General features: G+C 49.0%; 12 protein-coding genes across 12 annotated transcripts; 5 read left to right on the forward strand and 7 right to left on the reverse strand.

The window, feature by feature from the left end:
* Window positions 1-125: 125 nt before the first annotated feature.
* Window positions 126-2,511, forward strand: EI90DRAFT_2988932 (P-loop containing nucleoside triphosphate hydrolase protein; the record flags this gene model as incomplete). Its single annotated transcript, XM_039056055.1, has 8 exons — window positions 126-429; window positions 492-685; window positions 742-1,015; window positions 1,070-1,136; window positions 1,194-1,388; window positions 1,449-1,813; window positions 1,872-1,947; window positions 2,004-2,511. 8 exons carry the CDS (start codon window positions 126-128, stop codon window positions 2,326-2,328), a joined length of 1,800 nt encoding a protein of 599 aa, XP_038922180.1. The 3' UTR covers window positions 2,329-2,511.
* Window positions 2,435-3,792, reverse strand: EI90DRAFT_2905250 (uncharacterized protein; the record flags this gene model as incomplete). The annotated part of the gene is made up of 4 exons (XM_039054197.1): window positions 2,435-3,023; window positions 3,089-3,347; window positions 3,405-3,547; window positions 3,620-3,792. 4 exons carry the CDS (start codon window positions 3,790-3,792, stop codon window positions 2,435-2,437), a joined length of 1,164 nt encoding a protein of 387 aa, XP_038922181.1.
* Window positions 3,793-4,997: 1,205 nt separating this feature from the next.
* On the reverse strand, window positions 4,998-6,125 carry EI90DRAFT_1708641 (uncharacterized protein). Its single transcript, XM_039052048.1, has 2 exons — window positions 6,071-6,125; window positions 4,998-5,998 (listed from the first exon to the last, which is right to left on the reverse strand). Exon 2 carries the CDS (start codon window positions 5,926-5,928, stop codon window positions 5,182-5,184), a length of 747 nt encoding a protein of 248 aa, XP_038922182.1. The 5' UTR covers window positions 5,929-5,998; window positions 6,071-6,125; the 3' UTR covers window positions 4,998-5,181.
* A 6,496-nt stretch (window positions 6,126-12,621) lies between these two features.
* On the reverse strand, window positions 12,622-14,486 carry EI90DRAFT_3033248 (kinase-like domain-containing protein). The gene is made up of 6 exons (XM_039058442.1): window positions 13,896-14,486; window positions 13,744-13,818; window positions 13,489-13,671; window positions 13,348-13,422; window positions 13,061-13,261; window positions 12,622-13,000 (listed from the first exon to the last, which is right to left on the reverse strand). The coding sequence occupies exons 1-6, from the start codon at window positions 14,121-14,123 to the stop codon at window positions 12,773-12,775; spliced, it is 990 nt and encodes a 329-aa protein (XP_038922183.1). The 5' UTR covers window positions 14,124-14,486; the 3' UTR covers window positions 12,622-12,772.
* Window positions 14,487-14,862: 376 nt separating this feature from the next.
* EI90DRAFT_3033257 (uncharacterized protein) lies at window positions 14,863-15,997 on the reverse strand. Its single transcript, XM_039058443.1, has 5 exons — window positions 15,901-15,997; window positions 15,735-15,848; window positions 15,619-15,677; window positions 15,391-15,556; window positions 14,863-15,291 (listed from the first exon to the last, which is right to left on the reverse strand). Exons 4-5 carry the CDS (start codon window positions 15,518-15,520, stop codon window positions 15,182-15,184), a joined length of 240 nt encoding a protein of 79 aa, XP_038922184.1. The 5' UTR covers window positions 15,521-15,556; window positions 15,619-15,677; window positions 15,735-15,848; window positions 15,901-15,997; the 3' UTR covers window positions 14,863-15,181.
* Window positions 15,983-16,461, reverse strand: EI90DRAFT_2904976 (uncharacterized protein; the record flags this gene model as incomplete). Its single annotated transcript, XM_039054187.1, has 4 exons — window positions 15,983-16,047; window positions 16,114-16,160; window positions 16,231-16,295; window positions 16,402-16,461. The coding sequence occupies 4 exons, from the start codon at window positions 16,459-16,461 to the stop codon at window positions 15,983-15,985; spliced, it is 237 nt and encodes a 78-aa protein (XP_038922185.1).
* Window positions 16,462-18,477: 2,016 nt separating this feature from the next.
* EI90DRAFT_3033263 (uncharacterized protein) lies at window positions 18,478-19,811 on the reverse strand. The gene is made up of 5 exons (XM_039058444.1): window positions 19,731-19,811; window positions 19,525-19,659; window positions 19,417-19,466; window positions 19,284-19,361; window positions 18,478-19,230 (listed from the first exon to the last, which is right to left on the reverse strand). Exons 3-5 carry the CDS (start codon window positions 19,419-19,421, stop codon window positions 18,702-18,704), a joined length of 612 nt encoding a protein of 203 aa, XP_038922186.1. The 5' UTR covers window positions 19,422-19,466; window positions 19,525-19,659; window positions 19,731-19,811; the 3' UTR covers window positions 18,478-18,701.
* EI90DRAFT_3033264 (uncharacterized protein) lies at window positions 18,982-19,790 on the forward strand. The gene is made up of 5 exons (XM_039058445.1): window positions 18,982-19,230; window positions 19,284-19,365; window positions 19,387-19,398; window positions 19,420-19,442; window positions 19,527-19,790. The coding sequence occupies exons 4-5, from the start codon at window positions 19,424-19,426 to the stop codon at window positions 19,718-19,720; spliced, it is 213 nt and encodes a 70-aa protein (XP_038922187.1). The 5' UTR covers window positions 18,982-19,230; window positions 19,284-19,365; window positions 19,387-19,398; window positions 19,420-19,423; the 3' UTR covers window positions 19,721-19,790.
* Window positions 19,812-19,940: 129 nt separating the features above from the next.
* EI90DRAFT_2905668 (uncharacterized protein) lies at window positions 19,941-20,407 on the reverse strand (the record flags this gene model as incomplete). The annotated part of the gene is made up of 4 exons (XM_039054216.1): window positions 19,941-20,005; window positions 20,064-20,110; window positions 20,174-20,238; window positions 20,348-20,407. 4 exons carry the CDS (start codon window positions 20,405-20,407, stop codon window positions 19,941-19,943), a joined length of 237 nt encoding a protein of 78 aa, XP_038922188.1.
* Window positions 20,408-21,771: 1,364 nt separating this feature from the next.
* EI90DRAFT_3033271 (uncharacterized protein) lies at window positions 21,772-22,521 on the forward strand. The gene is made up of 2 exons (XM_039058446.1): window positions 21,772-22,242; window positions 22,294-22,521. The coding sequence occupies exons 1-2, from the start codon at window positions 21,938-21,940 to the stop codon at window positions 22,508-22,510; spliced, it is 522 nt and encodes a 173-aa protein (XP_038922189.1). The 5' UTR covers window positions 21,772-21,937; the 3' UTR covers window positions 22,511-22,521.
* Window positions 22,522-23,853: 1,332 nt separating this feature from the next.
* On the forward strand, window positions 23,854-24,942 carry EI90DRAFT_3033274 (uncharacterized protein). Its single transcript, XM_039058447.1, has 3 exons — window positions 23,854-23,997; window positions 24,091-24,186; window positions 24,293-24,942. Exons 1-3 carry the CDS (start codon window positions 23,930-23,932, stop codon window positions 24,603-24,605), a joined length of 477 nt encoding a protein of 158 aa, XP_038922190.1. The 5' UTR covers window positions 23,854-23,929; the 3' UTR covers window positions 24,606-24,942.
* A 651-nt stretch (window positions 24,943-25,593) lies between these two features.
* Window positions 25,594-27,309, forward strand: EI90DRAFT_2890280 (Metallo-dependent phosphatase-like protein; the record flags this gene model as incomplete). Its single annotated transcript, XM_039053986.1, has 7 exons — window positions 25,594-25,856; window positions 25,988-26,009; window positions 26,077-26,153; window positions 26,513-26,658; window positions 26,731-26,772; window positions 26,841-27,158; window positions 27,251-27,309. Coding segments are annotated over 7 exons (927 nt in total), but the record flags the coding sequence as incomplete, so codon positions are not given.
* Window positions 27,310-27,384: the final 75 nt, after the last annotated feature.

Raw genomic sequence — 27,384 nt, forward strand, 5'->3', positions numbered from 1 at the left:
ACATTATTGCACCGTGCCTGTTTTGAGTTTTCACGAAGCTTGATGTGACGAGTCTGGACGTGACCTTGTCTTGTGTGGCAGTGTCAAAGTTTTTCAATCGGACGTCCGCTAACCATCCTTTCGTCATGGACGCTTTCTATCTTCTTTCTCGTGGCGGCGTCCATTTCGACAAAACGCGGTTCAAAAAGGATGTTCAGCTATTCGATTCCAAGCCTCCTGAGGCATCTAAACCACTGGATGGACTGCAACCTGGAGAACTGCCGCAAGAGCTTGACTTCTTCAAGTATGCGCAGAAGAACCCGGATGATTCTGCGAAGCAGAAAGGGAAAGGGAAGAGGAAGGAACGTAATCAGTCTTTAACACAGTCCTCAGCGGAAGAAAAACATGAATCGACCTCGAATCCCAAGAAGAGGAAAGCAGATGATTTGGGTGAACACTCTCGATTCTTCTTCCATCACCATTTCCTCATCGTATTACTTATTCAACGTTAGATGAGGATAGAATTAAAGCAATGGCACAGCAGGATATTTCGACAACTGGAGTAGATGTGCCCCCACGGATAACCGAATTCTCGGATTTGGCAGAACGTTACTCTGTCCCTGCCCAGCTGCTGAAAAATTTGGCCGAATACGGCTTCGAAGTCCCGACTGCGATCCAGTCTCAGGGGATACCCATACTTCTCGAGGTATGCCTGTCGCTTTTCATTTTAACGCTTAAATTCAATACTAATTCTCAGTTTAGCAGAGAGACATGGCGGCTATATCTCCAACCGGTACTGGGAAAACTCTAGCTTTTCTTCTCCCAATTTTCTCAAAGCTGGAAATGCCATCCTCGTCTAAGACTGCGAAACCTGAAGTTGTCGGCGTTGGGATACGGGCGATAGTGTTAGCCCCCACGCGGGAACTGGCAAGTCAGATTTACAATGAGGCTCTTAAATTAGCTCGGGGAAGGAAATGGCGGATGGTGTTATTCAATGGGGGTGTTATCTCTCAGAAAGAGGCTAGAGATAAAACTGGTGAGATTTCATCGCGCAATACACGAAACCCCATTTCATTTCCCCTCTCTCAAGACATCATGATAAGTACGCCGATGCGTCTCGTGGCAGCCATACAGGAAGGGACAATTGAACTTGATAAGTGAATTCTTTTAACAACTGAATATTCAATGTGTATCACTCACAAGCCCTTGTTCAGCGTCCGATATCTAATATTCGATGAGGCTGACAGATTACTGGAAGGGAACTTCCGAACTCAAGTTGAAGAGATCATGCGCGCTTGCTCGCACCCGCTATTGAAGAAAGCACTGTTCAGTGCAACGCTACCTGAGGGCGTGGAGAAGCTAGCCCGGAGTTTCCTCTTTGATCCTATTCGAGTTATTGTGGGCACAAAGTTAGTAGTTATTACCGGCATTTTCGTTGGGCGTTGGAATTTTCTCGAACCGTTCTGTAGAGATTCCGCTCCTCTCAGCATCAAGCAATCCCTCGTTTATGTGGGAAATGAAGCAGGGAAATTAGCAACTCTCCTTCAACTCCTTGCCAACGCCCCCCCTGTCCCTCTTCTAGTCTTCGTACAGTCCCGGGAGCGAGCTGCTGAACTTCACCAGGAGTTGGTGTATGATGAGGTGTCCGTCGACAGCTTACATGCGGACCTAACGCCGAAGCAGCGGGAAGAAAGTTTTCAGAGACTAAGGGAGGGGAAAACATGGGTAATGATTAGTACGGAAGTGATGGCGAGAGGTATGGATTTTGGAGGAATACGGGCGGTCTTAAATTATGATTTCCCTCAAAGCGTTCAGAGCTATATTCATCGGATCGGTGCGCTTTCTCTTCATTTCCTCATCGTCTCCGTTGCCCACAAAACAGGGATGTTTAGGTCGAACTGGACGAGCTGGACGCGAAGGTGATGCAATAACATATTTTACCCTCGACGACGCTCCGTACCTCAAGTCGTAAGTCCCAGTTACGTGTTTATATTTTCCCGTCAGTTCTTATACATACAACAAAGCATTGCGAACGTCATATCGGCGTCTGGGTGGACCATTCCGGAATGGATATCAAAACTACCTAGTCCCTCCACTTTAAAGAGAAGGCTCTTAAAGCGCGCCCCGATAAAGCGAGAGCCCATCCGGGTCTCTTCAGGAAGAACTGTTTTCCTAGACGAGGAGCGAAAGGCGAGGGCGGCGACGAGGGGGGTGATGACAGCGGGGAACAAGAGACGAAAGCTCGGCAAGGCAGAAAAGACGAAGAGAAAGACGCCAAATCCCCAAGGAAATAGGAAGGACGGGGCACCAAAGGCCGTCCAGAAGGTAGACATAAATGAGGATGATTAGATTAAGATACATTTAGTTTGCTTTCTGTAATTATCGGGCATGTCAAAAGGACACGGGTTTCGGTACGAAACGATCGACGACGACTCAGTCCCACCGGTTCCAGGAGTCATGTCTTGGAAGAGGGTGGCGGAGATGTCATTTTCCAAGATTCCCACTTCACTGGCACCACCCTCCCATCAGTCGGCGACGTCGGATTTAACGAGTTTTCTCCATCCCCGCTGAGGGCTCGGGGAATATCGCCTTGTTCTCCCACTCGGGATGGGTCACCAAAGTGTGAGTCAGGCTCATCTGACACAAGTGAGCCGTGCGAAGGTGACGAAGGTGTGGAAGAGATTGATGGAGAGGGTGGTGGCGACCTCCTGCGAATTTGGTGAGCCCTGATCGTTCGCGAGCTTGCAGGAGAGGTGGGAGTAGGGGGTGACAGATCAAGAGAAGGACGAATCGCTGCGCCATCAGGTGATCGAGACAAGTCTGAGTTTAACCGATGCTGCGAATGGGTACTCTCGATGTCCGGTTTGAACGAGTTCTCATCTGTGTCTCGTTCAGGATCCGATGTGTCGTCTGTATATAGTGGTTCCCTGGCGGCTTCATCATCTTCGCTTTCTCCTCGGTTCGTTAGTCCTTTGAACTTAACGATGGAGTCAATAAGCCAAAACTGCAATACGTTCATCGTTATTGGGAACACTCCCATCACACTGACGAAAATAATAAGCATCGGAGAAAAAGTCGTCCATATTATATTTCATGTATGCAGACTCACAAGATAACTTGCAATGCTGTCTTGTCTTTCGACCAACCGAGTAGCCACTTGCCGAAATGGTTCAGCCATGAGATTAACGATATGGCACCCATTCCACTCTTCATGATAGCGAGCACGACAACATAGATAGCGGCTTGTTTCGCCCACCACTTGACAGAAGGCGGATTACCATAGACGCCGGACGTAATGCCTTCAATTTTGAACTTGGTTTCCAAGATAAACGTGAAGAAGTGAATCAATGTGTATATGAGCCCGACACCTGAACGAACGTGGGGAGTTGATACGGGATAGAAACTTGGGGTGAAGTGAATCCTACCGATTGTTGTGTCTAGGAGGATGTTGAGAAAGTACGTGACGCATGGATTCTTTAGGGCATGGCTCCCTTCGATCATGCTAATAAGGACGTTGCTCCCATGCAATATCGCTTGGCCAACCACTTGTTTCGAGACATCAAAGACCCTTCCAAAAAAACCCAATAGACAATGTCAATCCAGAACCAGTAAGCAAGTTGAGTACATGAACTAAAATCACCAAATGTTCCAAGCCCGACGTGGACGCTCCCGATGGCGTTTGTATAATAACGAGGCAATAACGATGACACCCATTAGGGCTTGTACGACCAGAGCTGTTGGGCCTAAGAGACGACATTGCTTGTCCACATCCGCTACCGGAGAATCCAGTGTACCATCAACATGAATCGGCATTCCCTCCGAAGTGCGTTGACCGAGGGGTGTTGACTGGTGTTGATGAAACAGCGGGGGAGTAGCTTGAGAAACAGGAGAGGATAGCTGTGCAGGATCTGCAATCACGCAAGTGTAGAGAGGGGTTCAGATGTGAGAAATCGCCAGGAGAACTGTTCTAGCACAGGCAAGAGCTGTGCAGCAAACACCAAGCTAAGGCTTGCGATTATTCTGACAGAAAAACACAGCCAAGCATGGCAACAATATAATTCGGACAACCCCGCTATATACAATGCAGCTAAAAAGGCTAAACCCTGTTAAAAAAACAAACAAGGATCCCAGGTCAACTTGCAGGTCAACCAACGGACGGGAGTACGCAATTAAATGAAATATGCCAAATGTGCGATAGACTCTGGAAGCGACGGAAAATCCCGCTTTGAAAATAACCCAAAAAACCACCTATTCACCCCTGGGGCCAAGATAAAGCAGAACCGTCGGCTAGAAGCGATGGGATGGCAACGAGTCAACAGGGGGACACGTCCTCCACCATCTCTTGCAACGATGTCAGCCAAAGTGGACTCTTGGACGCTGAAAAAACAGATGATGAGATTACAGGCATTCCGACATCGCCCACTTCGACTCAGTAACCCCTGAATGGATCTCTCATAAGGGAAGAATGGGCATGATGGAGCACTCGGGACCTGGAAGGCGGAAATCTGGCATCACAGACAGAACATCGTAAGTGATTGACACAAACCGCGAAATAGCAAATCGTTCCGACCATTGATACCAAGGACGAGCAAGCTTATGCGACCAAAAATTGGGAGGCAGTAGGTCATTCCATGCAAATGATCAGAGTAAACGCGTTGTAACTCTGGCTCAAGTTTATCGCGCAATGTTAACCCTCACAAAAGTAATATGATAACAAAGTGCTCCTCATTGCATTTACTTTCCAGCTGAAGGGTACGCCTTGAGTTTTTGTGTGATGCATTGGAATGCATTGAGAATCCCGTGCTTTGGAGCCACAAATAAATTCAACACCTAGGTTGAGTCTCGCTTGCCCGATCCCCGAAGCACTGCATGAACATAGATTTGACGCGTAGCAAGCCCAACCGCAAAAAAGTATTGATTGACCAGAACCATCACAGCCCAAGGCGTGATATCATGGAGGAATTCATGGCAAGAGAGGTTGAAGAATAAAACGAAATTACGTTCGGATTCCAAGCGTAAAGGGGTCATCAGTCTATGGGGGTGTGAATCGTGCAGATAGTGATACAATGTGCAACATATATATGTGTGTATATGTCCATCAGATGTGGTGGCATATGGGGGATGCGAATCCATGATGGTTCTCCCCCGCGGGGATGTTGGCAAAAAAGAGCAGCCTGAACAGACACAGATGTCAAAGGCAGTTTAGTTGTCATGATCATCGAGAGGTACAACAGCATAAGAGCCACTACCACCTCCAGACGAAAAAATAAGGGGTCCAGGAGAGATGGAGTTGCGGTGCGACCGAGGATCGGACAGAATGAAGGAGCTTCGAGATTGAGATGCGGACGAAGCGATGGAGTCTCGAAGCGCCCGAGGATCAGACAAAATGAAGGAGCTTCGAGGAGATTGAGATGCGGACGAAGCGATGGAGTCTCGAGGCACCCGAGGATCAGACAAAATGAAGGAGCTTCCGGGAGATTGAGGTGGGGACGAAGCGATGGAATTTCGAAGCGCCCGAGGATCAGACAAAATGGAAGAACGTCGAGGAGAATGAGCTGCGGATGAAGTGATGGAGTTACGAGGCCCCCGAGGTCCAGACGGTTTGGTAGACGTTGGTGCCCGCCCCAACGAGATGTCGGACGAAACACTTAAATGGCGACTGCTCGACGCCGTACGACTTTCCAACAAGCCTTCTTCCTCCTCGTGGCCTCCCCGGCGTGGCAGCGTACGAGCGGTGTTATTGTCCACATTTATGTTTTCATCCATGGATACATTCGCATAAGTGCCCTCATAGATATCGGGAGCCACGGACGAACGATTCGAATGACTCGAGTCCTCCGATGCCACTTTCTGGTGCTTAGCCTCTCGTATCGTGACCCCCAGTTCCACAGTGTCCCGTGTTTCGCGGTAAAAATTGCGAATGCACCATCGCAAAGCCATGCCTATCATGATAGCAAGTCCTACACTGACAACGACAAGTATTGCCACAAGGCCACCGGATACCTTTGAACCTGCGGAACTGTGGGGGTACAATCAGGGCATCAGATTGACACATTTGAGAATTGAATGCAGGCAGCCCATTCGTACCCACTATCTGCTCGGCCCTGAATGCGCATGATTCGAGATGAAGGAACATGGGTTGATAAAAGTGGTTCTTTCAACTCTGACGTCTTCAGACACGATTGATCTGAGGAATGCAAAACCGTCAAAGGCTCTGTGTTTCACAGAGAATGTCAGAAAAAGTAATGTGGCATGAAAACTTTGAAGAACGCACTGGAAAACTCCTGACGGCCCTGATCATCGACCGTTCCAAAAATAACCTCGCTACCTATTAAGGAAAGCCCGAATCGATTGAGCCACGGCTCTGCACATGCCTTACCGCGCTTACCGCCAGGTGCTTGCACAATCCATGTACGCGACGGATTGGAGGTATCCAGACGTCCCAAGTCAGCCAACGGGCGTTCAGGATCGGAGCTATCATGGACAAAGACGTGGAGGTGACCGAGATAAGCTTGGCTGCATTGGGGCGCGTAGCTCGAGCCTGAATACTTATCATAAGCTTCAATGGGAAATTTGGATCAACAGCCCGGATAAGAGTGGGGTGGCACTGAACGAGTGGCGAAGACCTTTTAGTTCATACAAAGGATATTAGTATGACGCGGCGCTTAGTCTTCCAGGTCGTAAAAATGAGCCTGAGTTTAGCCACTGGCTTCACTTACAGTATGTTTACATTCGGTAAATAATCCGCAGAACAGAGTTCGTAGGATTCGTGAGAACGACACGAAGCGCCCTGGACGCGTCGTATCAACGAGGTAAACCGCATGTTTTTTTTCGTGGCAGCGGGGCCTTGAAAGACGAAGACACGACAGCGACCTTTTCGTGGTCTCGTGGAAAGACTGTGTTCAAGCAGAGACGGGGCCGGGCTGCAAGAGGATCAAGAAAAAAAGCGCTCAAACCCATTTTATATGAGATTGCGATCTTACAACAGGGCACACAGCCCAAAATTGCAAATCAACTAATTTGCTGCGCGCAGTTCGGTCGTTATATCGATTCGAATTGGATAGTGACGCCACCACTTGACACACTTTTGGCAAGCTCATATCCTCTGGCGATGACTGACAGCGACGCGTAACATCCAAAATCAGAACATGAAGTGTACGTGGCGCTTTCGAAAATATAGCGAAAACAATTCATTCCGGCAACCGCCCTCCAGGATCAGTGCCGTAGCTATGCAACTAGCGTCCATATGTTCAGGCGCCAAGGCGTTTTCAGTCCGCTTTCGGGGTGGCAGGGAGGGAGTGGAGATGACAGGACCAGGACGCCCACAGTTTATCAATAATTGCCGGTCGACCGTTGAATCGATCGACAAAGCCGCAACAAGCAATCTGATGCTGTGTCAGCCACAGCGATGCAATCTGTTATGTATTGTGTGACCCTTTGGACCCGGCGTATAATCCCATAAACCGGGAGTCTGACATCAACAGCGCTTTGTGCTTGACTCAGCACGGGCAAGAAAAGCGATGGCCAGCTGTACCCAACCCAGACCGAAACATCATGCACACGCTCGCGCGCGCCAACTAACGTCAGGAACAAGGTACGCGCAGGCAGATCTAATCATAAAACCAGGCACTCCGACACGCTCTGAGCCTAGGTTGCGTGCCAATTTGGGGAATTCTGCCTTCCCATTCGGGATATGTCTAGCGTGCGCTGTCGCAGCAGGTGGGAAGAGCCCAGGCGAGCGCCACGCGCATACGCTATGGCACTGCAGCTGTAGCTGAGCTATGGTTGCTCCGACTCTGCCGGAGTCCGTTCATTGGAGGTTCCAGCCGCTTGTTCCAATTCAGTCCTCACTCACATTCATATCACATTCCTCAAGTTCTGGGCACACTTGTGCAGCTGCGCTTAGCGTGCATATCTCCATTAGACTGCGTCAGCTTGGGGCATGCAAACGGAGGCCTTGCGGTGTCTCTCTCCACTGCAAGCTTTTGAGAAAGACTTGTGTTTTCCCTGAACGCGAACAAGACACTTGGGAGCCCCTCTGGTTGGAGTTGCATTTCGTTCAGCCCCTCCCTTCGTCGCACATGAGCTCCATCTCACTTCAACATGCATGTTTGCCTGGAAGTCAGCACTAGCGCATTCTCGACTATTTCTCAACGTTTGACTCTGACTGGTGACTGCTCTGGAGGCAGTGCCGATACCTACCTACCGTCGCCAATAAGAAAAATTTCCCCGTGCTCCCGACCTTGGAACCAAGACAGATTTCTTGTGGTTTGAGTCACTTCTCCTGAGCATACGGATACTATGGTAACCTAGCAGCTTTTGATTGCATCCTGATAATCAAACCGAGCGAGCCCGTGAGCGTTTCGGCTCTGGCAGTAAGTGCATTGGTATAGTACCCGCATTTACCCCCCTAGTATCCTGCCCCCCGAAGAGGTGATGATCAAAGCCCAGCAAGCACGTGGCAGATCGTGCTCTTAGGAGCCGCCACCACTAATACTGCTACATCGATGGCAACTTCCTCGTCTTGAATTCGCCAGTGATATTTTATCTTTACACTGGCGCGCCTCACGTATAATCTTAGAACGCACAGGGATCCCCTAATGATCGTGACAAGGAACATCATACTATGATATTCCTCACCGTCTTGAAACTTCCTCCTTTCAGAGGATATTCCACCACCATCACATTCTTTGGTCGTAATTTAGGCAATTCACTATTTATCGAATTCGCTGTCCCGTAAAACTACCGGACCTTGCCTCTCTGGTTGGGCTGGTTGGGCTCGGATTGGCTTGGCTTTCCTCATATTTTTTGTCCCATGGGATTGCGAAAAAGAGGCAGTAGCTGCTGCATCGAGTGTTGGAGCATTAAGCACCCCCCGCACTGCCAGTCGGAGCGGGTGGCGGTGAGACCAGAGAGGCATCTCCATCACTCCTAAGGACGCGTTGCCTCTTTGGGGCGCCGGGAACTAGCTTTGTGCGTGAGTCCGGACGCCAAGAGATGCTTCGCCTCGTTTTCTCGGGCCCCTGTTTCAGGGGGAGGGTCATTGGGGTCATATCCCCGAGTTGGGGATCACGACTAAATACATCCCGCTCCCGTCCAACTCGGTAGCAAGGCTTCTGTTGCTAGATGTAGTGCCCAGCCGTTGCAAGCCAGTGTCGGTTTTATCCCACCTCTGGGATGTGGTGGTAATCCCTCTTGCTGACCAGCTAGGCTGCGACGTGGTTACGGGTTGACTGCTATCTCTCCTCTGACTAGTCAGAAGTGTGGGACTGCCCGCCCGGAGATCGGGTATCGGCTAGCGATGATCGATTTTCAGGTTCCTGACTCCGCAGCCTTGAAGATGAGAACCAACCGAGAGTCCTGCATCCCTACCTTTTTTGGTTAGTGGGATACTGCCCATTCAAGTTGGGAAACCGTCCTATCGATCCTGACAGGACATCCCCGAACATGGATAGACTTCCGAGTTTAACTGCAGGTGAAGCGTCCAGAGAAATCCCCAATCCGATATGTGGGAGGGGACCAGGAGTGGTGTCAAGTCTTGAATTATGTCACTGATTGACGGGCGGTCCTGGTGTGCTTGACAACACAGAGAAAGAATGCGCTGTATCGTTCCTTTAGGTCCCACTCCCAATGGGCTTGATACTTCCCAATGGCATCAATCAGCCATTGATCATTCGCAATAGGGAAAAGACGTTGGTTGAATGATATCTGCCGAAACAGTCTTGCCTGAATAGCTGTGCACTCGAACGCGTATATATCGCTTTCCATTGTCTTAATCCCAACAATAACTTGAGGCGCAGAATACCTTATTAATTTTGGAAATTTCGCTCTGAAGAGATGTTCCATTCACGGGTGTTCCTACCGGTTTTGAATTGCCGTGAACGATGGCTGTGAAGATCATATCCCGAAGCTTATTCATGTCAGGGTAACTCAATAGCGTAAGGGTAGATAACATTCCTTACCAATTGGATCCTGGTGCGTTCTCATCGCCGTTCTCACAACCACTCGGATACCAAGATGGCCCTCTCCCTTGAACGTTTGCCTTTATGGCGTACCCAATAAATTAAGATTAAGTCCTTCCATATCTTCACTTCCTGAGTCAAGCGCTAAGTAAGCCACATAGACATGCATGAGAGTTGCTTTGAACACTTAAACTGACATCCAGCACGCCGGACAAGCCGATTCTGAACCCCTCGAGGAATACGTTTGTAGCCGGATCGACGTAGGGATTCTCGTCAATCACTGGTGCGTGGTGGATAGTCTCCAAAACTTAAGTCCCATAGTTGCTTGTGAATGGGGTTGAGGGTGACGTCGAGTGATTGGTTCTGGATATTTAACGGGTGAGTGAGGCAGTGGAAAAATCGGCGTGATCAGCCTGACGAGGGGGCAGTGGCTCTTCGGGCATTGGGCCCAGGGTTTTATAGAATAATTACTAGGCTACACGCAAAGACTCGGTCTCGATCTGGAGAACTGAGGGAGGGGAAACTTGCGGCACACAGCGTATCTTATACGACTGGCGCCAATATCGATTATAGCGATGGCGTGTGCATGTGATAAATATAACCGGCGATAAGAACCAAGACAAAAATCATTGAGAGCGCGTAGTATCGGTGAAAGTACGCGTCTCTGAAAAAGATTGGGCATAAGCATCGTCAGCCACAATAAATAGAAGTTCCACAGCTCCCCGACCATCCATCGTATTCGTAGTCACTCGATAGTCGATATTCCAATATTTAATACAAGCTTCATAATTTGCCATGATTGAATGCATGCCACCACACCTCCCCTTCACCGCGAGACGCGCGTGTACATACTACTGAAATCATCCACAGGCAAGATGGTGCTGCCCAGCGCGGCGGCAGCATGCATCGTTACGCCGCGCCAATGCGCAGCATCCCACACCAATCGATCCTCCCCGACACATCTGCGCATCCTTCGATTCGTAACTCAGCCCCGATGTTGTATACAAGCTTAGCAGATAGCCTATATGATAATAATAATTGTTGCCTCGCGCTCGCCTCTCGTTGATATTCGAGTGTACGTCACGAAATAACGTATTACGTGCCCGCTGAGTCAACTCCTACTTCCCACATTTTCACTGCGCACAGACACAACTCCCCACCCTCAAAAAGCAAATCACTGACGACTTATTCCCCTCATACTTACCTTGACCTGGAGAGCCCTTTCATGTTCTGGGATCTCTGGTACCAGGGATGCATCATTGCACGGCGACCAAGTTGGCCGCATTGTGACCTTGGTGTTTGTATATTCCTTACCGGAGTATGCAGGGTCTCAATCTTTGCCTGCTCGTTGCGGCCCTTCGGCTGCTGCGGGCCAATTTTCTTTTTGTCAGTTCTTCCTATAACTCCTAATCCCAACAATCATTTGATCCAGGTGTATTTAACTAACTCGTTTGAATGTGACTATCCATGCGAGTGTAATGCGTGATCAGATCAATGTGAGACCGCAGTGGAAAGTAAACCAATCGCGGTATTGCTTGTGAGGCTTTTGTACCTGTACTGGCAATATTGCTCCGTGGAAAAACCCGGGTTGTGTTGCTCAGATTCCGCACCGTCGGTGTTTTACTTTTAGGGAACTCATGGTTTCTTGTTAAGTATGGATAGTGATACGCCTCAGTCAAACGCGAAGATGGCGTTGTTGTAATATTGTGCTAGTCATAACGACAACGCCTCCTCGTCGTCAGTTGCAAGTCCACGTGATACACAAGGCCACTAACGACAACAGCGACAAGACGGATGCACCACATGCCACGGTCCTATGTCGCGCTGCAGCTGCAGCTCAACTACGGTTGTTCCGACTCTACCAAAGTCTGTTCATTGCAGTTTCGCCCATCTACTTCCCACTTCCGCTATGTTCACCTTATCCTCCACACATTCCTTCTGGTAGGCAGGATCCCAGCCTATCATCCTTCTGGCCACACTTTGTGCAGCTGGCGTTGAGCGTGCATGTCAATTCCCTTTTAGACAACATCACCCTAATGTAATTGTAATGGATCTCAGGCTGTGCAAACGGAGGCTACACAGCAGAGACGGGTACGTCTTTCACAGCAATTGTGTGTTTCTCGAGAAGAAAGAACATTGCGCGTTTTCATGCGCCTTTTAAACCTGAGCTCCAATTCTTGTCTTGTATCGCTTGCACTACGTATACGAACGAACTTGCAGATGCCTGTTTGGCGTAATAATCACTTTTCCTTAAGCCCCTTGACTGAATCCCGATGATCAGATTGATGAGGTTACGGGCGTAGCTTTGGTATCGTACCCCCTCCGCATTTACTTGGCTGGGCTGTCGTGTTCGAGGAGGCGACGACCATAGGCCGGCAGCGCAATATGCAAATCGAGAGGCGGTTGTACCCGCCCACCGTAGAACTATTGCGGGGCCGAAGCCATGCAGTGTGTATTGCGTGGTCTCTGTTAGAGGGGTGTCTTAAAAGAGTCGCCATCCTTGGGGACTGCGTTTTGCTGCTATATCGATGGTGAGCCTCTTCATTAATGTACCAGTGGATGTGTTGGGGCTCATTCTTACATACACTCCTGACATACATAAACAAATATTTAGACTTTTCAGTTTGCGCACATAACCTCACCCGATAGCGGAATGTGCTTGCAACAAGGGCTTCATTAACGCAATATTATAATGTGGGCCCCGAAGGAACATCAAGTGTCTGGGAGAGATGAGATGATAGATCCTTTTAAGTTCCTAATTCCAAGCCAGGAACCCGCTGGGGGGCTCCACGTCCTCCGCCTAGTGTACTGGGGCTTAAATTCTGTCTTACCTATGCCAACTGGACGCGTCGGAGATCGTAGATCAATGGGTTGTCAAGTTGTTGAAGTATGTCGCGGATCGACGGGCGATCTTCTTGGTGCGCTTGACAGCAGAGAGAAAGAATGCGTTCTAGGGGCATCTTTGAGTCCCACATCCAAGGGGCTTGATATTTTCCAATAGCATCAAACAGCCGTTGATCGTTCGTAATGCGAGGGAAGGGATGTTGACCGAACCATATCTGACGAAGCTGTCGTTGTCAGCCCCCCGCCCACCCGTTTCCTGGATAAACACGGCTCACCTGAATAGATGTGCACCCGAACGCGTATATATCGCTCTTCATCGTCTTGATCTCCTCGATGATCACTTCAGGTGCCGAGTACCTTATCGTGCATCCAAAAACCGTCGATGTCTTGATGATTCTAGAAACTTCGTTCATAGCGCGGGATAGGCCAAAGTCGCAAAGCTGTGCCATGCCCTGATCATTTATGAGGACATTTTGCTGTGAAGAGATTTTTTCCCCATCCATCCATCCATAAGCATCCATAAGCCGGAAATCCACGAAATGGAGGAGGTTGTACTACCTACCGGTTTTAAATCGCCATGAACGATGGCAGGCTCTTGGCTGTGAAGGTAATGTAACCCATTTGCCATATCTCGAAGCTGTATTTTTTGGTGATTTCGCATCATTCACTCGACAGGGGGGGGTTCGAAGACGACGTCCCTTACCAATTGGATCCTACTCGAGTCTGGGTGTGTTCTCAAATACTCCACAACGTCCCCGTTCTTACACCACTTGGATATCAAGATGGCCCTCTCCTCTGAACGTTCGCCTTCTATGGCATACCCAATGAATTCGATGATGTTTGGGTGTTTGAGGTCCTTCCATATCTTCACTTCCTGAGTCAAATGCTAAGAGCACGATCAGGCTGAGGCCGGGGCATATGACTAAGGAGGAAGTTAGGGGGGGAGGGGGGACCCCACCTTGACCATTTTTCTAGTTCCCCAGATTTGTTCCGGCGCATTACTGGCACCTGGACGTAGTTCTTTGTAACATACCTGTGGGGGGTGGGGGGTGGGGGGTCGACGGTTCCACATCCGTTGATTGATGAGCATGGACTTGTTTTGAGACTCACCTGTATGCGAGGGGTACCTGGGACGACCTCGCAGTATGCTACATAGACGTGGGAATATCCACCACTTGCCTTGAGGACTTTGGTACGATGATCGAACTTCCCACTGACATCCAGTACGCCGGACAAGCCATTTCTAAATCCGTCTAGGAACACGTTCGTAGCTGTGTCAACGTAGGGATTCTCGTTGGTCATTAGCTCTTCTGTCGTCGAACTTGATTCTGGTCCCATACTAGGCGCACTTGTAAAATCGGGTTAGGGGGGTCGAGTTGATTGATTGGTCCTTGATTTTGTTTTTTGTGCGTAACCTTCGGGCTGGACAATCTACGCTGTCTACAAGGTTTGGGGATGGAAGGGAGGTGGCTCTTCTAGAGATCCTGGGTATTTAACAAGCGAATGAGGCGGTGGCGTCTACGTCTTCCGGAGATCTTGGGAGGCGCGGTCAGCCATGCATGCATAGAACTCCGGTCTAGCATCCGAATTAATGAGGGACAGGTATGGCTGAATTGCGGCCGATTCGCCGGGTGCGCCATTGATATATAGGCCTAGGGAGCTCATCGAGAATCAAGCTTTAATTCGTGCATTTAAGATAGCCTTCAGCTACGGTACGCAAGTTCAAGTTTGCGCTACGAGATGCGCAAAGGATAATGAGTCTATGAATCATGTCATGAGGTTCTTCTTAATGAAACATGGTTTCAACTAAGCAGCATATGCGCAGAGCCTGAGGAGTTACGTCTAGAACCTCGCAGAAGCTCGATCACTCAGCGGTTGGAACATCTTTAAAGGTGTGGCGTGGCGTAATATATATGACACCACAGCTTTCACTTAATACGTCAGTTCCATGAATTCCCTGACCGCAATTAAGGCCGTTAAATTCATTACACGGAAATTCGTTACACATGTACACGAGAAATACTAGTGCAAAAAGGATGAGAATCTGGGCAGTGGGCGCCACAATTGATTATTTAACAACCTGAAAAGTGGGGCTTGTGGATTGCCAAAAAGGAGCACCCGAGTTTATGAGTGTGGTAACGGATGAACGCAGGAGAGTAACGTGAAGCTTCTGAGTGCGACCCCCCCCTCTGGTTATAGCGTGCGATAAAATAAGTATATCCGTGCATCACGTCATCCATGCATGGACACGACGCTTTTAGCCTTTAGGGGTGCATGGAGAGTCACACCGCTACACGAGAATCTAGGTTCGACCATTGGCACAAATGAATGAATCGATAGAAGTTGAATCATATACTTCCTATTCTAAAGGAAGATCATGAAAGTACCTGCCTTTTTCAACCTGATAAATATATGTTTAAGAGGTAGAGATGATGTGGTAGACTCCAGACCACGACATAATGCAGCCCGCTCTGGCCATGCACGGGCTCACAACTCCTTGGTGGATCTAAAGCATTGGATTACAAGCCAAACGAAAAGGACGTTGTGTTCACAGCAAATAAATCAATAGACAGTTTGTGACACGTCAAATATATTGCCTACGTACGCGCGAGGCGGCCACAATAATGCAATACGATGAACAACGCGACAAGAGCTGCGTCTCTCGTGTACAGTGTAAGAACAACGATGTGCCAACACTGGGAATGTAGAAAAACATAAGCGAAAACGCGCGGCATGTGTGGAACCTTGGTCTCTCACACTCAGCGCGAGAACTGACGGGAAAAAAAAGAAAGCGACATCAATTGTCGGTTATCCCTCCGAAGTATGACTCAACTTGGTTTATGAATAAGACAGTATTGCTGCCCTCACAACGAGTTGTCAACTAGCGTCGTTCTAAACAACGATGGATGTTGTTATTAGGCCAGTTAAGCGAGAGTCATTTAAGCATGCCTTTGTTCACGGATGTGACGACTCGATTCCGTCGGATTAGGCAACATTTTTAGAGACGCCACTCATCTGTGAAACAGGGCACTCTTCACGCAACAGCGAGTGGGTTTCATCATACTAACGATATCACTTCACCATTCATTGCGCAATTCCGAGAGGATCTGCATACAAGTTTCGAAACACCACTACAAACTGTGATCCATAGTGCTGGCTATCTCTCGGAGATCAACCCAGATTGCTGTGATACATATTCACTTGTATGTCTTACTTCCACTAGGGTTGGTGTACGTAGAACTTCCTTTGGAATCGTTGTAATCTAGCATTCCGAAAATTTCCATGTTTGGGGGGAGGGATAAATCGGGGGAAAGTTACTGGGACTCACATTTCGATCCATCCGAGTTGGAGTAATAATAGCCACCATCTTTGTTGCTGTCACACGGTGATGGGGAAAATGTTCATACCACTAGCTAACGTTAACGTAACTTCAAAATAGGCGTACCTGTAGTGATAACTATTCTGATTAGGTGCACTAGAGCCGTAGTCCCTGGAGCAGTAATGGTTTCCCTATTCAAAATTGAAGCGTCACTAATACAATCGCAACCCTTCGAGGCGACGCGGGCAAGGTTGTGTCAACCTGGCCCCCCCCCCCCACCCCCAATTTAATGCGAACCTGGGAGTTAGTACCAGAGGACTTGTAGTCGTACGAGTTTCCTTGGTTATCCTTAGGCATTATAATGAGTAGGAGTGAGTACGACTTTTGAAGATTGGATGAGGGGGCTTGGCAGTGGTAGGTGAGATTTGCACAGAGAGAAAGAGAGAGAAAGAGAGAAGGTGCACCCCTTATATAACACGCAGAGCAAGTTCTCACGGTCACGAACTTGAAACTCGCGCTGAGGCGTCAGGTGTGCACATAGATAGGGGCGTTGCCATAAAAAAGGGGGAGACCACAAAGGCAGCTGGTAGAGGAGAGGGATGGGATGCAACGCTGCAAGGTGTGGATAGTCAAGGATCGAGGAGCAATGCTTAGTCAGATGCCCAAATAGGGCATCACGGTTTTTTTTTACATATGCCACCCCCCCAAATGGCTATGATCTTCAGGTTCAGGTAGAGTGGATGTGTGTTTTTTTTTTTTTTTAAGATGTCGTCTAGGCATAAAAGCATTGACGTTTTCTTCTCCACTTGATGCAAGTTCTCGGACGCGAGCTAGCGTCAACGTCTAATTAGTAATAACACGATGACCGGACCCTAGCACCCCTGCTTCCTCACGCGAAATCTCTGGCCATCTCATCCTACAGTGCTTTCGTTCCTCCTTAATATCGCTTCTATGTCACAAACATGGCAACTCTCACTCTCCATCTTAATAGGATCTTCTAGTGCCAACTTCGCCCGGGAAGCAGCTCGCGACTATCATTCGAGGCTACGGTGGCGCCAGTAAAGCGATAGGCCCAAGCCTAGCTGTAGAGCAACTTTCCAAAACACCAAACACACACATCTCGTACAGATTGAAACCCACTATATACGGGGGGCTTTGTGTACTCGACTTTACTTGCCAGGCCAAGAACCTGGTCAATTAGGCCGGGAATGTTGTTGTTATGGCCTCGGTGGCGCCCCTGATCCCACGCATTCACTCCCTCGGAAATCACAAATTTGCAAGAATGCCCCGCAATATTGAGAGGCGTGACACCAGGGAGCAGTTTTTCCACTACTTGGCCTCGCCATCCTGATTACAGTTAGGCAAGTGACCAGCCTCTTTTTGGGGGGAGAGGTTGTTGTTGATATCATATTTGTTACCCCGCGGTCGCGTTGGCACGTGACAGAGCGGCATATCCCACTACATTACATCTGTACATGAGGGGACTTTCACAACGTGGAGTGTCGTCGGGTTAGTAGGGTGTTGTAAATCCGGCGTTCCAAATATGGTAACCCGCTTCAGCGGTTCACTCGCAACCCAGATGTAATATAGAAAGAAATATAACTAAAATACACGGCGCTCCAGCGCCCATATTTATACTCCTCAACAATATTCCAGGCTCTTCTATGCCCAGCGCTTACGCAGGTGCCTAGTAACCCGTAGAATATTCCCGGATATTCCGGTTCAGTTTCATCATGTGACTCGTATTCCAACATAGGGTCGGGGTGACGGTGTCCTCTGGGGTAGGGGGAGAGGTTTACAGTGTTCCAACGGGCGCGGCAAACAAGACTAAACAGAGGGGCTGTGCGACTGTTTCGCGCCTTGTCGAAATTGCCTCGAAGTGCGTTGCATACTGCCTCATTAGGGTCCTATTGTTTCCCAACCAGATCGCTCTTTTTGGTGCCAGCCATCTCAGAAGATTCATCAGTGTCGATCACAGTACCAGTTACCCCGGAGCCCCGCTCACTATAGCCATCTTTCTAGCTTGCTCCCGTCAGCCTGGTCTTATGCACACACACGCCGGATAGATTTAAAGTGCGCCTTCGAGGCGAATGATGGGTGTTTGAAATCGCGCCTTTATGAATTAGCGTTCAAAGGTGGCTGCCTTGTGTTTGAAGTTCAGTTCTGCAGCCTTCCCGAGTTCTGAAGGGCACCTGTGCTTAGCTGGTGCCCTCAATATTAGTATTTGGTGACCCTCTCCATGCATCGCGGCTCCAACTTTATAGCGGCTTCCGTGGGCAATTTCTCGCTTGGATTTCTTTCCCTGTGTGCCCATGCATCGTGCAATTTTGCTTTGTGCACTCAACGAATACCTCATCGGAGGATTTTTTTTTTGTGCATCTAATCATACATTGTTTCATGATGTTAAAATACATTCAGCATCTGTTACTCGATTAGCGGATACAGTGGGAAACTCCTAGAAGTGAGGGTATACAGGCAACGCTACAAAGTCTCAGTTAGATCAACAGGAATGTCCAAATTATCTGTCTTTTCAGCCCCAATATCCCGGAAAATAGAATGACTCCATGGAATGTACTTAATTAGCGTCAAAAATACTGTTAATGGCGCTTGTACGGGTGACGGCAAGCATGACAGCGAGCGGTCTCTCCCTTTCGACTGGCGATCCCGATCAGCGTATCTCTGCATACGGTACAGAGGCGATGCCCACAAGGCGCGCCTTCCACCATATCGGCCGAATCAACGTCATTGAGGCAAATAGGACATTCGCTGGCCTCTCCCTCAGGAGGAAAAAATTTCGTTGTTGTGAAGTTTCGAGGTGGAGAAGGGGGTGAGATGAGTGTTGGGCTAGCACTCTGTCCTCCGGCTGAAGTTCGAGGAAGCGAGGGGAGGTGCGATGCAGGCCGGAACGCACGACGAGAATCGCGCCTAGCCTGATATAATTCGAACATCGCGTCGTCAAAGGACAAGATACTTGCAGGCCGCCGGGTTCGCGCTGCACGGGGGGCTTCTGGTCGTAGCGTACATCTGATTCTCCTGCGCCATATGCACCAAGGACATATCAGCACTACCCCGAAGAAGATCATGAGAATTCCAACGATGACTCCATATGGGAACCCGCTCCCGCTACTACAGCCCCAAGCCATTATTGGCATCGCACCCCTGTGGGACATCTGACTCACCCTTTGGGTTCCGATGTTCCAGACTCGGAGGCCAAGAATTTAGGCGCGCTGGGTACTGGCGGCGTGGTCACAGCCGGACTACGCACAAGGCTATCAGAGGAGTCATATATAAATTAGAAATTACTGTTCTTACGCCATTTATGGGTTTACAACTCCGATGTAGGCCTGGATGAGGGCCAAACTCTATATTGACCAACGAACTAATAGATAGTCTGCGGCAAGACGAATCGGTATTACTTACAGATATCTCTATTAGCTTCGTTACTGTGTTGTCCCAAATCACAGTAGGTGTTGGCCTTAGGCCAATATCCGAGGGGTCAGGCAGGGTCAGGGGCAGGATTGAAGCGTCACTCCCACGCCCTTTCCCTGCATGTGACTGTCATGCAAGACGATCGACGGTCAACGCAGGCAGGACCCCAGCCACTATGACTTCGTAATATTACATACATCACTCCTGAGTGGCTCATAACCAGAGCATGGCCGACCAGGGCACAGCTTAACTTCTCGTGTACAACGGATGTGTCTTACCATGATAGGGCCGCTTATCATTTATTGCGCACTCGCGCATTTACAAAAACACAAGTTTCCGAAATAGCAAGCAGCCAAAACAATGATCCTTAGTGCCAAGGAATTTGACTGGCATCGTGAGAGACATGTTCACTTGAACGTTTTACTTCCATCCGGGCTCGTGTACACGGAGTGTCCTTTGCCGTCATTGTAGTCTAGTAACAGGCAGAGAAATTTAGCATTCAAACAAGAGCAGAAGTTATCAGGACTCACACCTAGAACCGTCAGGGTTGGAGTAGTAGTAGCTACGATCTTTATTGCTGTACGGAAACGGAGGTGTTCATGGTGATGACTCGGTTAATGCCAACTCGTAATAGGAGCACCTGTAGTGGTAGCTATTCTGGTTCGGCGCGTCAGAGCCATAGTCCCTGGAGCAGTAATGATTTCCCTATCAATCAGAAGTGTCATCGATACACAAGTTTGAGGGTGACATGGCCGGGCGGGTTGGAGGTTGTCCGGATCCTCAGGCTGACGAACTCCCTCGAATTTACACTTACGTCGGAATTAGTGCCAGAGGACTTGTGTCGGTATGAATTTCCCTGATTGTCTTTAGGCATTATGGTGCGTAGGAGTGTGTATGAGTGTTGGGACGCGAGGGCTAGGAGACCTTGATCCTTATCTGTGCGTGGGGCGTCTCATGATCTCCGTTCCCACGGTAACGACCCCTAACTAGGTCATCACATGTACCCTGAAAAGAGTTAGATCAGGTAAAGAATGTAGAGATCTGAGACAGTAAGAATGGATAAACATGTGCAATCATGTGTAGGACAAGTGCTGCGAGAGCGAGAAAGGGAACAGTTGAACATTACAACAGATTTCTGTGAATTCCTCCCCCCTGCAGAGGGGGGAGGAGAGATCTCTGTGATCCATTCGGCTTAGTTTTCTGCGCTCTTTGTCGGCGCCTGTTCAAAACCGACGCTGTGAAGAGCTTGACCCTCCGCAGTCTAAAGGCTCAACTCACTGTTTAGAATGTAGTCAATTGCGCGGAAAGGAGGGAAGTCCTAAGAACTCCGGAAAGTGGACGGGTACCAGGTCGGTCGCTTGAGGGTGCTGTGGGGCCATGAAAGCTTCCATAGGGCAACTGTTTGTTCAATGCCGTATTAAAGGGTGAGGTTCTAAAGGCCGCTGCACCTGTTGAACCTGCTTCATCAAACTAAGATGTAATACAAGAGCAGGTCACCAAGGACCCAAAGCGACCGGGTAGTCTCCACATACCGGCTGAACGAACGTTTTCCAGCTGCATGCCAACTGTCAAGGCACGCTGGTGGGGGGAAGGGAAAAAGCAGCAATATAATATACCAGTTATTCGCACCTTCCTCCCCTCCTGCTCGGGACATCAGTGCAGTCAAGCACGATTGTTGACATTGGCATCACGTCGACATAGCAACGAGTTCAAGCCTGACACGGAAGAGCTTTAGGTACTGATGATTGATGAACCGGCACGGAGATGCCATGAAGAACGTCAAGCGTAATCCTTGTTCTGACAATGGCAATGCACGATCACCTTATTGGTAGCTGCTGAAGAAAAGCTCATCCTGCTTCCGGAGAGTACGGCATGGAGTATGGGCAGAGGCAATTTATGTACTTCTCCGCTACGTGAGCGCCCCTACATCGTGGGGCAGAGAACTCCACCCCTCGCTGCTTTGTCAGTACAATTGGAAGTTCCAGCAGGCAGAGATGGTATGGTTCCGTGACCAAGGATATGGGTGCGAACCATATTTTGTGTTTACAAGAGTAAAACTAACACTAGGCGATAGAAACTGGCGGGGTTAGCGGCATCAACTCGCGTCAATGTAGGGAGTTGAACTGTTACACCACGATTCGATGAGCAAATCTCAATAAGAGCCCCAATTGGCATGCTTCACGGGCATGCAGGCTGGGGTCTTTAAGATTGACTAGGGTAGCAAGTAGGTGGACAGGTTGTACGTAAGCCGTCAACTGCTCAGGCGAGTAAGCGCTGTGCACGCGTGACGGCGGCTAAGCTGAAGGAGAACCAGAGGTGTCTGGGTTCCGATAGGCCAGTGTTGCAAAAGGACAGAGAACTACGTAATGCTGGACAACTGAAACGAACGTGGGTTCATCCACAAATGTGGAAAACTAATTGTAGACCGCTGCTGATCAGCAGATGGAAAGTGTTCAACTCGGCGATTGCCCACAGCACACAGCGTAAGATCGACAAAGAGGGGTATCATGGATGTGGACGGACGGTGCCTGAGATTTGTGATCTGTGCATCCCTCAGATGCCCGACCACGAAAAGCTCTTAGGTAAGGAAATGAGTTCTCCCCCTATCTTCTCCATTTGCTACCCTGAGATTCTGCCTAACAGCGTAAATGGGAATTCAGCAATCGGAACGGGGTCGAGGTTCCGGAGCATATGCAACTCCGGTACGAACTACGAACGTTCTTAAGAAAAATGCGGGACAAGCAACCAGCATGAGCTTACCCCACCCAACGTGGTAACACAGTGGTTGCAATCACCACTTATCATCAGTAATCCTTACAAGTCAAACTTGTACTTGTGCAACATGCCTCTGATGCATGTAGCTACGTGGTTAAACCATACCGCTGGGTCCATCCGGAACGTTTCAGCATTTGTAGAGGGACTAGTCCTTGCATTGCATCATTCCTCATCGTGGCCAGGCGTGCGCAGGTTACAATGATGCGCTCAGTGGAGATAACACGCGAGCGTGCACACATAGTGCCGGGTATCGGTCCCGGATGCACTAAAACAATATTGCAGTCGAGTGGTGATGCAATTGCTTTGTCAGAGACTTAGGATCATGAGATTCCTTTCCTTTCCGTGAGGGCAAACTGGCTAACGGAAACCAGGGCAACAATCACAACTGGATTGGTTGGTTTATGCCGCGCTCCCAGTCCGAGACTGGTGGAGCGCTAACCGGTGATAGATGCGATTCATCAGGTTGGTGGATCATCTACCATAAGAGGGAAAGTACGGATTGATCAATCTCTGATGAGAAATTTGCATTTCAACGTCCTGCGCGCCAGCATGGACATGTAACCGTGCAGGGACAGCACGACGGCAAGACACCTTGCTCTCGAGTTGCGTTAGCCTAGTGGTGTAGATCACTATACGAAACTTTATTATAGTAAATTAAAGCGATGCGTCGAGCACGCGCGGGCACCGCGTGCGAGTGTTCCACGGTCAATCTAAATCTTGCCCGAGCTGGTGGGGCCCAGATCCAGGTTCCATGGGGCTGTTTCTTTTCCCGAAATATAATCCCTTTGCCATGAGTAGCAATGTCAAAAAAGCAAGATAATGCAGTATGGGAGAAGAAGGGGTTGTTCATATAACGTGCCTGCATCCGCACATGAGCCCTGAGAAATTCGAAAAGATAGAGGTGGTTGGTGCAACACTGGGCTTCTTCCTGTGAAGGGCATTGATTTCAAGGGCGAAAACTGTGGCATGGGCCAAGTGTGCGGTTCTAAGGTGATCCTGGGTTGCAACAAAAATGTTGATAGGCTGGAGATTGAAAGGTGTTACTACGGCGGCCCTTGGTGAACAGCCGTGCTGGCCATATGCCCGCACACCGGACCTCCATACCCTTAAATATGCAAGGCAATGATTGTTCATACCAAGTCTCGAACCGAAGGTCAATGGCGACGCGGAGTTTCGAAGTCGGAGATAGATTAATCCCGATTCTCACGCCTACATTTTGATTCAATTGGACAGGCCTAGAGCCTCGAACATACTTCAATGCAATCACATCATCATCATCATCATCATCATTGCACTCAGCGGAGTCGGCCGAATTTATCGTGTTCATTGTGTCAGACGAGTTCGACGTTCGAATAGTACGCCCCTCCTCTCTAGGGAGATTGTGGTCTAACTTTCAAGCATCTTCGAAGGGCCCTTCAGTTTATCAGCATTCATACTCATCATTCGGGCAAGAACGAGCGAGTGGAACGGCTTGCCAGGTTGAATCCCCAAATTACCAATGATATTCAAGGCTCCGCTTCTTGTGTGGCTTTTTGTGGCATCAATTTCCCCTGCCTTCTCGCGGAGCATCGCAGATTTCACTGGACATGCTATACATGGTCCTGCTGATCAATTTGCTCTGATGGTTGACTCAGGTCAACGGACGAAACTTGCTGTACGAGTCCCTGTGACACTGGGTGTTATGTCTCGGTGCGTATTCAAGGACGAACCTCACTCCTCTCCTGCCTTGTCTTGGTGGGAGTTGATCGTCTAAAACCCCTGATGATCATTTCAAAAAAACAGGTGTCCAGATGCTTTCGTATGTGAAAACGTTTTTGACCAGGTTCTCGACAAAGTAGGGCATGAAAAAGTTGATCTTTCATTAACATTCATTGGAAAGTACGTATCCCCTCATTTTTTGTTGCCGGGTTCGCCGCACTGGTATCATTCAATTATCGAGCTCATTGCTATACGATCGGGGAAAACTTTTGCTGAATCTGCACAGGTTGAATAGTTCTGAACCTATTTATGGAGTAACATGCAAACATGGTTCGCTGGAATGTACTGGAAACATCCATGAACTTTGTGTGGCCAAGTACTCAGGGGCAAGTAGCATCTGGTGGCCGTTCCTCCGCTGTCTTAATTATGGCGGGGCGGAGAGTATCGGGCTCGAACGGACGGCGAAAGAGTGTTCGAAGGTGTCCGATATCGATTGGAGCCAAAGCGGAATCGAGGCCTGCGTGAATGGAGAGGAGGGACCTCGACTTTTACGTGAGAGTGTGAAGCACACAAAACAGCTGGGTATTCAGTTGAGTTAATCATACTTTGGTTGTTATGCGTTTATTGTGTCCCCCCTTTCCCTTTATGCCTACTAGTCCTTTTGCGTAGAGCAATTAGCCCCGTGCTGGACGTATTTGGATGACTGTCGTCTTCCACTCTCACACCTGCTTGCAACGCGCGTGAAGGAGGTTTTATTGCGTGACGATACTGATTCCATTCTTCGTTTCCGTGTATAGGAAGAGTTGCACTATTTTGATCAGCGGGAAAGTTCGATGCGTGCGCGATGGGAGTTGGCAAAAATGCGATGCTGGTCACGAGCCGAAGGATTTTGTGGATTCGATTAATGCCGAGTATGATCGATTGAACAATTTGTAGTCGACAGGTGGGTCAGTATAGTATCGTTTGGATGGGGCATATCTTACTGAGAGCGTGCAGAACTCTGGATGAATTTGATCCAGGGGACGATTGACAGGTGTTTGAGCTTTTTGGGAATTGGTTGGAATTGAAATGGTTTGGGTCCGAAGAGCCTAATAAATAAAAAATCGATGATATAATCAAATGAATGGGATCTGATTGAATCAGTCTGAGGTCTAGACCTATCGGCTCTCTAGGTTCAATTGAGTCGAGTCCTCAGAAACTCTCAAGTATCCGGACCAATTATGTGTGTCCAGAGACAGACACAGAGACTCACTTCCTGCAACACCGCTAGCCGCAGTTCACCACGTCCCCAACGTCCAACGCCGTCAACGTCCATCCTACCATTAAAAAGCATCTCTTAAAGGGAAAAACTACTAAACTTCATCTTACACAGCTCAGCTTACCCCGCACGCGACTGATTCGACCCCTGCAACACGCTCCCACCTTTTCTCTCCCCCCCTCATCCGCCAGATCTGCCAATCGGCCCCCTCCGCTCACAGGCCCAAAATGCAGGCGATACTCCATCAGTTTGTCCGCCAGAGCTCTCAGCGCGCTGAGCGCGTCATCCCCCGTCCTAGGGACGCTGAGAAGAAACCTGTTCAACCCCATTCGATTAGATCATCTTCCGGGACGGCCGTCGTCCACCTCAGCTATGACATGGATAATGTCCCCCCTCGTCCCTACGACCCTGACAAGCCAGGGACTCGATGGACCCGCTTCGTTTGCATCAGCGACACCCATTCCGTCATCGACTTCCCTGTTCCAGATGGCGATATTCTTATACATGCAGGAGACCTGACAACTGTAGGCAGAGTTCCAGACCTGCAGAAAACGATCCAGTGGCTCTCACGATTGCCACACGCTGCCAAGATGTAAGCTTTTTCTCTCCCCTCTTCACTTCGCAACAGCCCTAAATTCCCAAATTGTTTTTGTTTTCCATCGTCCCACGACTAAAACCGTACTGTTCGTTTCGCCCGCTCCGCTTCTCTTTTCTTGCGCACAGAGTGATCGCAGGGAGTCACGATGTATGTGTCGACAAATTTTTCCTATCTTTCAGACAAGAATTTGATGTGCGATCTCTTTTATCAATAGCTCGTTCTGGACATGGATTGGTACGATCAGTATAGTTGGAAGGTTCACGGAAAATCTCTAGAGGTATGTTCGGGTGTGTGTGTTCATCTGTGGTTCAAATGAGTTCAATGCAGAAGCATTGCAACTGTTACCAACCCCTTAACCCTTCTTTTGACCTCCCCTTTTCGACATGCCGTGTCCACCCTATCGCATTTTATTATCGGTGTAACACAAGAAACACATATGCTGATCCAGATTCTTTTTTATTCTTTCCTAAACAGGATCCTCTTGCAGCACGAAATCTTGTCAGAGGTCCACGTGTAAACGCGGCACGTTTGATCTACCTCGAGTATCAAGCAGCTCGTGCACAGGGTTTTCCATGTCCTCCTCCTCCACCATCGCCTATACCATCATCCCCCATAACGACAATGCTAAAGAAAGCTTCGGCAATGGTCAGCAATGCTGTCCTGTCAACGGAATCGGCCTTGGCATCTTCGAGCGGAAGCAGCACGGAGGTTTCGTCGTCGTCGTCATTTTCTTCATCTATCCCCAAAGAATGGAAGCTTTTTGGAGTGCCAGGGACACCTGAATCTGATCCAGACCGTCCAGGTCCGTCCAGTTGAGTTGCCGATTCCGTTGTTGCTCGTTTTTTTAATTGCATCGCGTTTCTAAAAGCAGGGCTAGCGTTCCACTATGCGAAGGGTACAGACGCTGAAGGTGCGTACATGATTCATTTCTCAGCATTTATGTCGCCATCGGTGAACGGGAACCCGTTTTGCCAACAGAAACTTTTGCGAGAGTGCTACCTGACACGGAGATTTTGATTACCCATGGACCACCAGCCAATATCCTGGATACCAGTGAAGAAGGGACACATGTGGGATGTGAAGAATTGTGGAAACGTGTTAAGGCGATTAGACCTCGGTTGCACGTATTTGGGCATGTACACGAGGGTCGTGGAGCGCTCATCCATACTTGGGGTGAGGAGGGAGATGATGATGCAGAAGATGTTCAAGAGAATCGGTGTGGGTCAAGCGAAACGATCTTTGTCAATGCTTCAAGTACACCTGCCGGCGCATTGTATTATGAGGCCTTGAATGACGGTGCGTTTTTGCATTTCCATTCCTCCGCTTTGCACTGGGTATCCTGGAGAAGATCATCCTCATACTCAACTTGGTACATGTTTGTATGACAGGTCACTCCCCTGACGTTGGTGGATACAATTTCCAGCCAATTATTGTTGACCTTCTCGACGACCTTCCGCCTGCCTTGTCACCCCCGTCTCCTCCGCCCATACCATCCAGATCGTCATCGAGATTGCCATCGTCA

The sequence above is a fragment of the Cantharellus anzutake genome, assembly GCF_015039405.1.
Source record: "Cantharellus anzutake strain C23 chromosome Unknown EI90scaffold_4, whole genome shotgun sequence".
NCBI classification, from domain to species: domain Eukaryota; kingdom Fungi; phylum Basidiomycota; class Agaricomycetes; order Cantharellales; family Hydnaceae; genus Cantharellus; species Cantharellus anzutake.

Bases quoted from the DNA above. Each gene is read 5' to 3' on its own strand.
- EI90DRAFT_1708641 (XM_039052048.1), bottom strand. From the start codon at position 5,928: ATGATAGGCATGGCTTTGCGATGGTGCATTCGCAATTTTTACCGCGAA.
- EI90DRAFT_3033248 (XM_039058442.1), bottom strand. From the start codon at position 14,123: ATGGGACCAGAATCAAGTTCGACGACAGAAGAGCTAATGACCAACGAG. The intron at 13,423-13,488 runs GTAAGGGACGTC...CAAAAAATACAG, and splicing joins ACTCGAGTAGGATCCAATTG to CTTCGAGATATGGCAAATGG. The intron at 13,262-13,347 runs GTAGGTAGTACA...ATCTCTTCACAG, and splicing joins TTCATGGCGATTTAAAACCG to CAAAATGTCCTCATAAATGA.
- EI90DRAFT_3033257 (XM_039058443.1), bottom strand. From the start codon at position 15,520: ATGCCGCGCGTTTTCGCTTATGTTTTTCTACATTCCCAGTGTTGGCAC. The intron at 15,292-15,390 runs GTACGTAGGCAA...CCAATGCTTTAG, and splicing joins TTATTGTGGCCGCCTCGCGC to ATCCACCAAGGAGTTGTGAG.
- EI90DRAFT_3033263 (XM_039058444.1), bottom strand. The intron at 19,231-19,283 runs GTGAGTCAGATG...TTGGGGCTGTAG, and splicing joins GGAACATCGGAACCCAAAGG to TAGCGGGAGCGGGTTCCCAT.
- EI90DRAFT_3033271 (XM_039058446.1), top strand. From the start codon at position 21,938: ATGTGGAAAACTAATTGTAGACCGCTGCTGATCAGCAGATGGAAAGTG. The intron at 22,243-22,293 runs CTACGAACGTTC...GCATGAGCTTAC, and splicing joins ATATGCAACTCCGGTACGAA to CCCACCCAACGTGGTAACAC.
- EI90DRAFT_3033274 (XM_039058447.1), top strand. From the start codon at position 23,930: ATGGTTGACTCAGGTCAACGGACGAAACTTGCTGTACGAGTCCCTGTG. The intron at 23,998-24,090 runs GTGCGTATTCAA...TCAAAAAAACAG, and splicing joins ACACTGGGTGTTATGTCTCG to GTGTCCAGATGCTTTCGTAT. The intron at 24,187-24,292 runs GTACGTATCCCC...GAATCTGCACAG, and splicing joins TCATTAACATTCATTGGAAA to GTTGAATAGTTCTGAACCTA.